Genomic DNA, 12,094 nt, shown 5'->3' with positions numbered 1-12,094 from the left:
GGAACCTCAGTAAGGAAAATACGGACACACCAGAGCTCAAAGCTGTAATGACTGAAATGAAAAGGCTCCTGGCTGAGCTCAACAGCAGACTGGAGACGGACGGTAGGAAACAAGGGTCCATGAACCTGAAAACAGGCCAACAGAAATTATCCCATCACAGGAACAAACTCAAAAAGATTTTTAAAAAATGAACAGAGCCTTAGGGACTTGTGGGACAACAGTCAATGTTCTAACATAAAAAAAGAGCAAGAATGAGGCAGAAATTCCTTTAAAGAAATAATAACCAATAATTTCCAAAATTTGATGAAAATATCATCTTGCATACCTGAGTACCTCAGCAAACCCCAAGCAGGATTAAAAAAAAAAAAAAAGCTCCATGGAAAACCATAGTCAAAATTTGAGAAACAGGAGTGAGGAGAAGATACTGCACACTGGGGAAGCACGTGTGGTCCATCGCTCAGCTGCCTCTCAGACACCACGAAGGCCGGGAGGAAAGGAAGCAACCTCGTCCAAGTGTGTGAAGAAAAGACATCTGCAAACCCAGAGTCCAGCAACTGGTGAAAACACCCTTCAGAGATGAGCAGGAGGTAAGGTCCTTTTCAGAGCAACAAACCCTAAAAGAACTCATCACTGCGTTTGTGCATCACAGGAAAACACGAAGGACGTTCTTGCGGCAGAAACAGCAGCAGGTGGAAGCTCGGGTCCAAGGAGAACAAAGAACAGCCTGTGGCACTGGAAAGAAGGGGGCAAACACAGGGGACTGCTGTTTTTCTCCCTAATTTTCTTTAAAAACTCCACTGGCTGCTAAAGCAAAGTAATAGCACTGTAGGGTGAGGTTTGTAACAACACAGACAGAAGTAAAAACAAGACAACCACACCACACTGTGCCGGGCGGGCGGAGCAGGAAGCACCGCCTCACACAGGCTTTGCTAAGGGGCACGTGCACTGCCAGCCCGAGAGCTGCTCCCTCCCACGCCGCCCCAAGAGTGTGGTGGACACGCCAGCCGACAGAGGAAACTGAAAAGTCCAGTTAACCTCAGGGAAGCAGGAGACGGCAGTAGCAGAACAGAAGGGACAGCTGGAAACAATCAGTGAGACTGGAGACAAGGTCAGAATTCCAAATGCAAAGGGACTAAACTCTCCAAATGAAAGGCAGAGACTATCACACTGATTAAAAAAGCAAGTCTGAGCTGTATGCTGAGACAGGACATGCTCTGAAAGGCTGTGTTCCACACTGTAAAGTGCAAGACCCATGGAGGGTGAGAACTGAAAGGGCAGAGAAAGCAGCAGCAGGGGATGGAGGGGCTGTTTCAGCAACAAACACAGGGGCCCTGGGACAAGCCGTCACTGGAGACAGGGAGGGCCCAGCAGGCAGTGATCCCAGGTGTTTCTGATGGGAAAGCCGAGAGCTGTGGGAGCGGAAACAAGCCCACGGTCAGAGCTGGAGTTCACACCCTTCTCTCAGCCACTGTTGGAACAAGCAGACGGGGAACTAGGACTCAGAAGACCTGAGCCACAGGATAAGCAGACGCGAGGGGCGTGGCGTGACCTGCCAAGATCCCTTCAAAAGGAAGGATGGTGCCTTCAACCGCAGAGGAGGTCCTTGGCCTTCACTCCACAGAGGGCGTTTCAGCCCCAGAATCCTCCCACAGGAACAGCCACACAGCATAGTCCCCGGGCCCAGACAGTTCCACTGGGTTCTAGCGAACACTGAAGAAAGGGAATATCAGTATTACACAAACTCCTCCAGAAGGCAAAGGAGGAAGAGTACTTCCCACCTTCCCAGTTCAGTTAATGAAGTCAGCACGACCTTAATGTCAAAACCCGGCAGGAGCACAACAGAAGAAGAAAACCACAGGCCACTGTCCTCGTGCGCGTACGTGTGAGCATCTTTAACAAACCAGGAGATCAAACCTGGCAACACACAAAGGGCCTGTGTCAGGACCGTGGGGAGAACGCAAAGCTGGTTCGCCACCCGAAAACCAACCCGCATAGTTCACCACGTTAAAGAACGAACGAGAAAACGCCCAGGTCATTTTAACAGCAGCCAACACCCACCCACAATTTAAAAGCAACACAGCAAAGGGACATTCAAGATGTGTATGTTCTACTGTATGCAATGATAGCTCAGTAAAGTTAATTAGAAAAAGAACTGTCAGAGAAAAACGGGCAACTAGAAGACACTATTTTTAAAGAATCGGGCAAATATGAAGATAAACTAAAAGGATATTTTTGAAAGAGGAAGTTATTAAAATTAAAAAACACAGGCTGAGGAGAGGCGAACTAGAGCACCTGGAGGAAACGCGTCAGGAGCAGCGTCGTGCACGTGCCCGGGGTGAAGGGGGAGGGGGCCATGAGGCCAGGGGCGTTGCCGGGGCTCCCTCACACCCCCCACACATCCCAGTGGGGTTCCAGGAGGAGGGGCTATTTTTAAGAGGGGTAAAAATCCCAGCTTTGAAGAGAGGTGCAACTCTTCACAGATGAGACCCCCAAGTGCCCCACAGGAAGTAAACAGTGCTGAGGATGCGCCCCCCCCCTTTACTGTTCCCGCCTTTGCCACAGCCAGCCCAGCACAGGGCAGTGGGGACGGCACGTGGCAGCAGACACAGGTGCAGGTGCAGGTACAAGCAAAGACGCAGGTGCAGGTGTGGATGGAGAATTATGGACAGGTGCAGGTGTAGCGTGAGGTGTTGGTTTAGATGTCCGTGTAGGTGTAGATTTGATGTAGGCATAGGTTCAGGTGTAAATGTAGGTGTAGATGTAGATTTGGTGTAGGTGTAGGTTCAGGTGTAGATGTTGGTGCAGGTGTAGGTTCAGGTATAAGTGTAGGTGTAAGTGAAGATTCGGTGTAGATGTTGGTGTAGATGGAGGTTCAGGCGTAGATGTAGGTGTAGATGGTGCAGGTGTAGGTTCAGGCGTAGACGTAGGTGTAGTGTAGATATTGGTGTAGATGTAGGCGTAGTGTAGACGTAGGTTCAGGCGTAGATGTAGGTATAGTGTAGGTGTAGGTGTAGATGTTGGTGCAGGTGTAGGTTCAGGCGTAGGTGTAGGTGTAGTGTAGATATTGGTGTAGATGTAGGCGTAGTGTAGACGTAGGTTCAGGCATAGACGTAGGCGTAGTGTAGATATTGGTGTAGATGTAGGTGTAGTGTAGATGTAGGTTCAGGCATAGGTGTAGGCGTAGGCATCAGTGCAGATGTTGGTGAAGACTTGTATCACTTTGGGAAAATGAGCTGGTTTTGCCCTGACCTGGCCCTCTCCTGCCCACTATCCTGAGGACCAGCTACCTGTCCACCTTTTCCAGGATCTCCGCAATGTTGGTCAGCGGCTTCCGCAGGTGGTGCCGCAGGTTGTGCTGCAGCAGAGGGAGACAGGTGTTCCACTGGGTGGCGCACACTACTTGGATGACCTGGGGGTCGCCCAGGCGGATGGCTTGCTGGAGTGCGACGTCTAGTCTCTGTATGATGTTCAGCTGTCTCTGCACAGAGGACATCAACCCTGTGTGACTCGGAGGATGCACTCCTCCTGAGCCCAGCAGCCGGGGCTGACCTCCAGCCTTGGAAGCCTGAGGGGACAGTCTGGGTCTGTCTGTGGAAACGGCCTGAGTGACCTTTTCCAGGAGGGGCTGCTTCTTCCCAAGACACTTCCTTCACAGGCTGAGGACAGGCTCTGCACCTCTATGGGAGTGTCTCTCCTGGGAACTGGCCTGACCCAGTCTGCTGGTTTCTCAGTCCTGTATGTTTATGGAGCCAGGCCCCGGTGCGTTTACCACCCAGAGAGTGTCTCCAGGCTGCAGACGGGCGCGGGCGGCATCAGGGCCTGTGGCACGGCATCATCAGCTCCGCTCCCTCAGAGCCCACGGGGCCTCCCCTCGCGCTGCTCCTGAGCCACAGGGGCAGCTCTGGTTGCGCTCACGACCCCGCGCCTGCAGGTGGTCAGGGCCCCGCAGGGATGCCGGGGGCCCAACTCTGCCGACAGAGCCCTGAGGTGGGGGACAGAGCCCCGCTGCTTGTCTCCCGGCAGAGTGGACGGCGCAGATGCTGCCCGGCTCCCCCAGGCCAGGGGGCGACATGGGGCAGGGCAGCCAAGCTGCAGGGCTGCTAGGGGCCAGGACTGACCCAGGGCTGCCCGCCTTGGCCCCAAAGCAACGCTAGCTGCCTTTACTCTGTATCGGTGTCTCATGGCTCCTTTTTTCAATGGCAGAATTCTCATTAAAGAACAGTCTAAAATGATGGCTGGACTCCCTGGCAGTGGCGGCTGGTCCAGACCTGGCGGCATCACACAGACACGGGGCGGTGCTGAGCTCGCGTCTGCCGCTCTGCCATCCCGTCCACAAGGCTGCTGTGCGCGGCCTCGTCAGAAAGACAGCTGTCCTCTCCACCTACCAGTGGGCCTCCGGAAGTCTGTGCTTTCCAAATGGCACCAAGGGGGTAACACTCCCAGGGGTCCTCAGGACCTGCCTCCCCCCACATCCCTAGGAGGTCCCCTTCTCCACCCGCTCTGATCCTCACCTGCCCCCATCCCTCGTGAAGCCCTCACCACTTCCCCGGAGCCCCTGAGGTTCCCAAGCCCAGAGAGGCGGACAGCCGGGCGCTACAGCAGAGGCGACTTCTGACTTCCGGGACACGAGTCAGGGTGCCAGAGAGCCCTGGTGGGGGCTCAGTGTTCACCAGGGCAGCTGTTATCAGCGTGCTGGGCGGGGGCGGGGGCAGCTCTGCGGAGGCTGCTGGAGGGCTTGGCCAGAGAACCGTCTCATCCCAGCCCCACACCCTGGGAGCCCCGGGGGACCTGGCTCGGTGCTGTGGAGGCGGACGGCAGCCGGCCTGGAGGTCCCACCAGAGAGGCCGCGGTCACTGTGGGAAACTGTGGCCCAGGAGGCTGGTCGTGGCCCATCCTGTCCCCCTAACCTCAAACTGGGCACCGACCCAACTCTCCCAACTTCCCGGGTGCCCACACAGCAGCTCGGCGTCTGCCGTGGCTCCTGCTCAAGGACTTACCTCCACAGCCTCTCGGGCGTAGACTTTAATTTTATTTTCAAGTCTTAAGGCTTGTATTTCATACTCCAGACACTCCATTTCAATCAGCTTCCCAGGGTCCTGCGGAACACAGCGGGCGTGAAGGTGCAGAGTTTTAATGAAAGCAACCATGCACATGCGTCAGCTTCAAAGACTGCTTTCAAATATAATCAACGTGCCAGAGATTCAGCAACACATACAATACAAATACACATGAAAAACTTAAATGTTTCCAGAAGATGCAAAGATTTAAATGAGAGAGCTAAAAACAATTTTTAAAAATCTTTTTGAGGAGTAGGGGAAAGATAATTTCACTGGACATTGAATTTTTAAGTAATTAGACCAACTTCAGATAAATGTTCTGTTAAGAATTTTGGCAAAGACTTTCTGTTCCTTCATCCCTGCCAGGGTCAGGCCAGGGGCCCTGCTGGAGGCGGTGGGCGCGGAGTAGCGGGGGCCTGGGGCTTGCTGTCTGGGGCAGGGGTGGGCGCTGGGGGAGCTGTGCTTGACTTCTCACGAAGCTGCTGGTCCATTTTCCCCAGGGGCCGTGGTTTCCGTCCCTCTGCGTGGGGTGCCCATCCCCCTGGTCCCCGCCCGGGTCTGGGATGGTTGGTCTTTGGTGAGCCGCGACCAGGCGTGTGGCTGTGAGACGACAGGTCGCAGGGATTTCTTTCACGCTTCTCCTCTTGACGTTTTCCCCCCAGAAGTTGTATAGTCTTAGCTCTAACGCTTTGGTCTCTGATACATTTTGAGTTCATTTCTGTCTATGGTGTGAGGTTCAGGCCAATGTTCATTTTTTGCATGTGGCTGTTGCACTGTCTGGAACCATCGTTCACAAGATGCTCTGTCATTCACTGAATGCCTCTGCACCCATCACAGACAGAGTGGCCCTATGTTTGCAGGTCTGTTTCTGGACTGTCTTCCATCCCCTCGGCCCCTGCGACCCTTCACCCTGTCCTAACCCCAAGGTCTTTCCTTCAGGCCCTCAGCTCAGGTTGTGCACGTCTTCTGACGTCGTTCGGCTTTTTCAAAGTTGCTTTTAGCTGTTCTAGATCCTTTGCATTTCCATATAAATTTTATGTTCATTTTGCCAATTTCTGAAACATTCCTGCTGGGGTTTTGATGGGGATCGCGTCGAATCCATTGTTCAGTCTGGAGAAAACTGGCATGTTAATAATATTGAGTCTTTTGATCCGTGTTATTATCTTTGCTTTAAATAACCAGCCATCTTTCAAGGGATTTACAGATTTTCAGTCTGTTCGCTTACGCGGCCCCTCCCCGGCGCTCCGCACCACGCTGTGTGCCTCAGAGTTCCATCTGCTCATCATCCCCTCCTGCCAGAAGGGCTCCCATTAGAGTTTCTCGTAGAGTCAGACTCTTTCAGATTTTGTACATTTTAATAAATACTTATTTTGCCTCTGCTTTTGAAAGGTATCTTCTCTGCATATTTCTAAGTTGACAGTTTTTTAATATTAGTATTTTAAGAATGTTGATCTTATGTCTTTTGGTTTGTATGGTTTTCAACAAAAAGTCTGCTGTCATTCTTTATTCCTCAGTAATGTAATCTCCCTCCTCTAAAGATCACCAAATTTAGAATTTTGAGCCATTCTTTCTTTTTTTTAAACATTTTTTCCTTTTTTTAAGTTATACATTTATTATTTCTCATGCAGCCACTGGGGATTGAGCCCAGGACCTTGTGTACGCTAAACATACTCTCTACCACTGAGCTCCCTTGAGACATTATTTCCTAAAATATTTTTTCTGCTCCCTCCTTTCTCCTCTCTCCTTCAGGGACTCCAATGACACGTATATTAGTCTGCTTGAAGCTGTCCCAAGCTCACTGAAGCTCTGTATACTCCTAGTGTTTCTCCGTTGTCTAATTTTGGAGTTTGTAAATGGCTGATTTTTTTCTGAAATGTCTACTCTGCTTTGTATTTATGTAAAACTTTTAATTGAGGTATAATTGACAAAAAAGTGTATATTTGAAGTTTAAATGTGTAAAGTATACACATCGTGAAACGGTTCCCGTAATCAAACACATTAATACATCCATCACCCCACATTGTGCCTGCTTCTTCCTTCTGGTGAGAATGTTTAAGATCTGCTGTCTTACCAAATTTCAAGTACATGACCCAGTGCTATTAACCATAGTCACCAAACTGTACATTAGCTCCTCAGAACCTACTCATCTTAAAACCAAAAGTTTATGACTTCTGATCAACCTCTCCCCACTCCCTGCGCCCTCTGGCCCTGGCGGCCACCACTGTTCTGCTCTGTTTCTCTCTCTGGCTTCTTTCACTGAGCATAATGCTTTCCATATTCATTCATGTTGTTGCCAAGAGCAGAGTGTCCCTCTTTCTCATGGATGAACACCACTGCCTTTCGCAGCAGTGAGTGTCTCCTTGGCTGGGCAGAAGCTTTCTAGTTTGGTGTAGTCCTACTTGTTTGTTTTTGCTTTTGTTGTTATATTCAAGAAATCATTGCCCAGACCACTGTCAGTAAGATTTTCCCCTATGTATTCTTCTAGGAGTTTTGCGGTTTCGGGTCTTAGAGTCTTAATCCACTGCAAGTCAACGTCTGTGAGTAGTGCAGAGGAGGGGTGCAGTTTCATCCATCTGCACATGGATGTTAGTCTTCCCAGACGCATCCCTTCTTCTGCTTGGTCAAGTTGGCTACTGAGGCTCTGTTGCATTTTTCATTTTATTCACTGTATTCTTCACCCCCAGAATTTCTACTTGGTTCTTTTTTATTATTTATTTCTCTGTTAGCTTTCTCATTCTGTTCACGTTTGGTTTCCTGATTTCATAGAGCTGTGTATCTGTGTTATCTTGTAGCTCACTGAGCTTCCTTAAAGCAATTACGTGGAATTCTTTGGCAAGATCTCCATTCCTTTGGAGTAGCTTACTAAAACTTGTGCTCCTTTGGTGGTGTCATGTTTCCTCGAGTTTTTGTGTTTCTTGTGCTGATGTCTGTGTATCTGATGAAGCAGCCACCTCTTCCAGTCTGGTTTCAGTGGGGAAGACCTTCCCCTGTGGGTGGGTGCCAGGGTGCCAGCTGGGTGGGGTGTGGCAGCTGTGGCCCTAGGGAGGGGTTCGGGGTCAGCCTCCATTCAGCTCTATCAGTGGAGGTCTTCATTAGCAGAGATCGTGGGGCTCCTCAACACCCAAGGCTGGTTTCTGTAGTGGTAGCAAGGTCTGCTGGGACCTCTGGTCCAGACGAAGGCTGCTGGGCCTCGTGATCACTCTCTCCCACAGGTATGTCACGGCCGTGGGGATCTCTCCTGGCGTCAAGCAAGCCTGCGGGCACCTGAGCACTGGCATCTGAAGCGCAGGCAGTGATGGAGCAGCCGCAGGGCCGAGGAGCTGGGTGTGGGCGCTTGCAGAGCAACAGCAGCTGTGGGATCCTGGGCGCCGGCTGGCACAGTGGGATGTAGAGTGTGACACAGGTGTATGCCAAGAGGACACAAGGGCAGGGTCTAGGCCTGCTCTTCTTTAAATTCCATCCAGGGACCATCTCAGCCCCGTGCGACCTCTGAAGGTTGTCCCTCGTGTTCGTCCAGGTGGTTCTGCTCACGTGGTGCAGTTCAGCTCCCTGTGAGCTGCGGCTGCCCTGCATGCCCGGCTCCCAGCTCTGCCCCGAGTTCAGGCAGAGCAGCAGGCCCCCCGTGCCCTCCTGTCTGCTGAGTCCGCATGCTCTCCCAGCAGTAAGCTGGGTGCTCGCACCCGACTTGCTCCCTATTTCTCGATTTTCACTTTCCATCACTATCTGTTGCTCAGTGTCTTGAAAAGTATCGTTTCATGCATTTTGCTTGTTTTCCAGTCATGCCAGGCTGAGGGTGAACGTGGTCCCTCCTACTCCCCCTCGGCCAGAAGCAGACGTCCGTTTACCTTCTCGCTGTGCCACTTTCACATTACCCCCCCTTTGAGAAAAGGGCCACTTATTTCTGAACGAGCATATATCACTACATGTTTGCTTTTGTTTTATTTTATTTTTGTTCAACATTCCAGATATTACCAAGTCAGTGTTGGAAACCTAACTCTGCCTCACGGTCATTTTTTTCCTGATTACGCCTCTTCCTTCTGGGCTGATGTCTCTCCACACTGATCCACTGGGAGCGACTGGCCCTTGGACTTCCCCGCCATGTGGCCATCAGGCAGGGACACTCGACAAGGAGACAGCTGGCAAACCCTGAACCCCTGGGCACAGCCCCTTTGAAGGGACTGTGATGACCTTAACGTGCCCATTCTGTTCAACACATACTTGCTGAGCACCCCGTCAGGGCCAGCCACCGTGCCAGGCAGTGGGGCCATGACAGTGACAGACCAGACGGGTCTCTCCTTGGAGAACCAACAGTAAACAAGCAGAACAACATTATCAGCCGTAAAGAAAGAGGGTCAAGACGTGGCCATAAAGGGGGTCAAGACGTGGTCATTAACTAGCAACTGGCCAGGAAGATACCATTTCACCAGGAACAATTCCACACCCAGAAGAAGCAAGGCACGGGAAGAAATGGCAGATGTGCGGAGTAAGACCTGGGACAGCCACGCCTGTAGAGAGAGACTGGGAGCACTTCTCACAGAAACCAACAGAGCGACACAAAACTGAGTGAGGAGGTAAAACCTGAGCCAAGCTACACGGAAGTGCCACTTAATGAATGCAAGCAGAAGCCTTCGCTCAAAAACCAAAACCGTCCTCTCCAAGTGTGCGCAGAATGTTTCCAGAATCTAAGACCGATAAACACTGACTGGATCAGGATGGCCCAGCGAGGGAGGTGAGCTCAGAGGTGCAGCTCACCAAACTCTCTGCATCCGAGTTTAAAAAGCTTCAGTGAAAAACAACTGGAGCTAGCTGCTTCCACAGACACCAAAGGCAGGCTGTCCCAGCGCCAGACCATGACACCAGGGCGGGCGGCGAGGCCAGGGCGACGTGACACCAGCCGTAGGAGGTCACTTCCTGCGGGTGGCCCCAGGGGAGATGACATCTGAGCTGGGGCCGGAGGCTGGGCAGGGACCCGCGTGCTGAAGAGCCGGGGGGGGGGGGTGTCCTTAACACCAGGCTGGTGGGAGCCCCAGGCCTCTGCGCGAGCCTCCTTCGGGGGGCCGCAGGCGGCAGCGATGGGGGGTCACCAGGCAACACGCAAAGCTGCGTCTCCTACAGCGACCAGGGGAGGAGGTCTCATCACCGCTGCGGTTTTTAGAGGGAAAACTGGGCCCCGAGGGCCATCGCTCAGCTGGGCAGCGGCGGAGGCAGCTGGGACTCCCATGCAAGTCTGGGCCGCGGGGCCAGGGAACCGGAAGCGGGGAAGGGCTCCGTGAAGCGCTCCCCAGCCCGTGCGCGCCGTCCGCTCCCCGGGGCAGGGCTGCCCGGGCCCAGAGCCTGCCGGAGCAGCCCGCCCACGGCCCGGCCAGCCGCTCCCCCCACCACCGCCGGCTGCGCGGGGCCGCGCTGTGGGCCCCGGAGCGGCAGGGGCGGCGAACGCGCCGCCTGCCCCCCCGGTCACGGCGTCCGTCCCACGCCGTGTCCCGCGTCCCGAACGCGCACGCGCGCTCGCTCAGCCTGCGCTCTCCGGAAGAACCTTTCAGTCTCTTAGATTAACAGCCAAACCGAAGCACGCGCTCCTGGAGACTCTGGGTGGGAATACAAAGTCTCCTTTGGAGGGCAGCACTGTAACGTGTGCCGAAAACCTTAGAAGTGAGGATTCCCGAGGAATCCTGCCCGTGAGCTCCCCGCAGGGGCAAAGGCGGGGAGGGGCGCTACCAGCAGCAGCAGCACGGGCCAGGCCCGCGGTGAGGGCTCCCCGCGCCCTGCCCCTCGGCCCAGGCCGCAGCGAGCAGGCGAGGCGCCTCCACAGTCACTGACCACTTACTTTGCTGTCCATTTTCTTCAAGTCTGAGAGGCAGTGAGACGCGACCTCCTCACATTTCAAGATCAGGGAAAGATGAGCTAATTCAAAAAGCAAAAGAATTCTGGAAACAAAGAAACGAAACAGCATTGGGTCAACGGTGTGATAAGAAGCATCTCCCTGTGGTCAGAAAAAGCGTCCAGCCGCCCCTCGGGCAGAGGCAGGAGCCCCCAGGCCGCCCCCCACCCCCAGCTGACACAGATCTGCGGGGAAGCCCCAACCTCGGGCTGGTGCAGGGGCAGGGGTGGGTGCCAGGAGCCGAAGCGGCATGGAGGGACCAGCCCTGCATCTCGCGACCCGACACCGGCGCCTCCTTCCCCACGACAACCGCGGTCACCAGCCGGGCCTTAGTGGAATCAACAGTCTGACACCAACACCCGTTCAGAAGTAAGAGGGCCCGTGACGCCAAAGGAACTTTGCAGAAGAACAGAGTCGGAGCACAAACCACCGGACTCCAGGGCTTAACACAGAACCACAGAACCCAAGGCCCTGATGGGAGGCTGACCGGGCTCCTCAGCCTGGGCACGCTGACGATCTGGAGGAGGCCATTCTGCGCAGGGTGGGCAGACCCAGAAGCGCCAACAGTGGCCCCGGACACGCCAGCCTCTCCAGGGGGCAAGCTGTCGCCTCCCTGCCCTTTCCCAGGTGGGGGTCTGGTCTCACTGGGGCAGAACCGCACTGACCGCATGTTGTCAGCTCCTCTTAGGCATGTAGTCCTGCCCCGCCCCCTCTGGGTGACTGAGTTGTTTAAAAACTCCGCAAAAGAAATGACTGGGAAATTAATGGAAGGAAACAAAACTGCGAAAAAACATTCCACATCACCTGCAGGCGGAGGACTCTGGCAGAATGAGGCGGCGGGGCAGGCGGCCTGCTGTGTGCTTAGCTGGCTCAGGCCACACAGGTCGGTCCCCAGAGTCACTTCTGGAACCCCAGCAGGGGCTGCTGGAGATGGAGGCTCGCGCGGCCTGCTCTCAGTTAGAACAGGTCAGAGACTCTGAAGGCAGAACTGAGGCTCCGCCCAGGACAGCACACCTGCCCACACCCGCCGTCTGTGCGCGTCCTGCACCCGGAGTGCTGCGACCCACCCGTGACCCCCCTCCCCCACCACCTGGAAACCCTGTTAGGAGCCTAGTTGTACGATATTTCATGATGCAGGAAGACGTCCACAGTGTTTGTG

At 53.9% G+C, this 12,094-nt stretch overlaps 1 protein-coding gene across 7 annotated transcripts in view; it reads right to left on the bottom strand.

Moving 5' to 3' along the window:
• CFAP46 (cilia and flagella associated protein 46) overlaps nucleotides 1-12,094 on the bottom strand; it is a 91,678-nt gene that overhangs the window by 63,730 nt on the left and 15,854 nt on the right. For 6 of the 7 annotated variants that reach the window (XR_012510022.1, XM_074373332.1, XM_074373336.1 and 3 more), the window contains 3 exons: nucleotides 10,882-10,981; nucleotides 4,998-5,096; nucleotides 3,288-3,478 (listed from right to left, as the gene is read on the bottom strand). Coding sequence is in view for 6 of the 7 variants with exons in the window: in XM_074373332.1 (XP_074229433.1) it covers nucleotides 3,288-3,478; nucleotides 4,998-5,096; nucleotides 10,882-10,981 (390 nt within the window). In the remaining variant the exon portion in view is untranslated. The remainder of the gene's footprint in view (nucleotides 1-3,287; nucleotides 3,479-4,997; nucleotides 5,097-10,881; nucleotides 10,982-12,094) is intronic. The other variant, XM_074373337.1, reaches the window with a different exon arrangement.

The sequence above is a fragment of the Camelus bactrianus genome, chromosome 11 (genome assembly GCF_048773025.1).
Source record: "Camelus bactrianus isolate YW-2024 breed Bactrian camel chromosome 11, ASM4877302v1, whole genome shotgun sequence".
Taxonomy (NCBI): domain Eukaryota; kingdom Metazoa; phylum Chordata; class Mammalia; order Artiodactyla; family Camelidae; genus Camelus; species Camelus bactrianus.
Note: the sequence above shows the minus strand (reverse complement) of the source record. Positions and strands in the feature narration are given on the sequence as shown.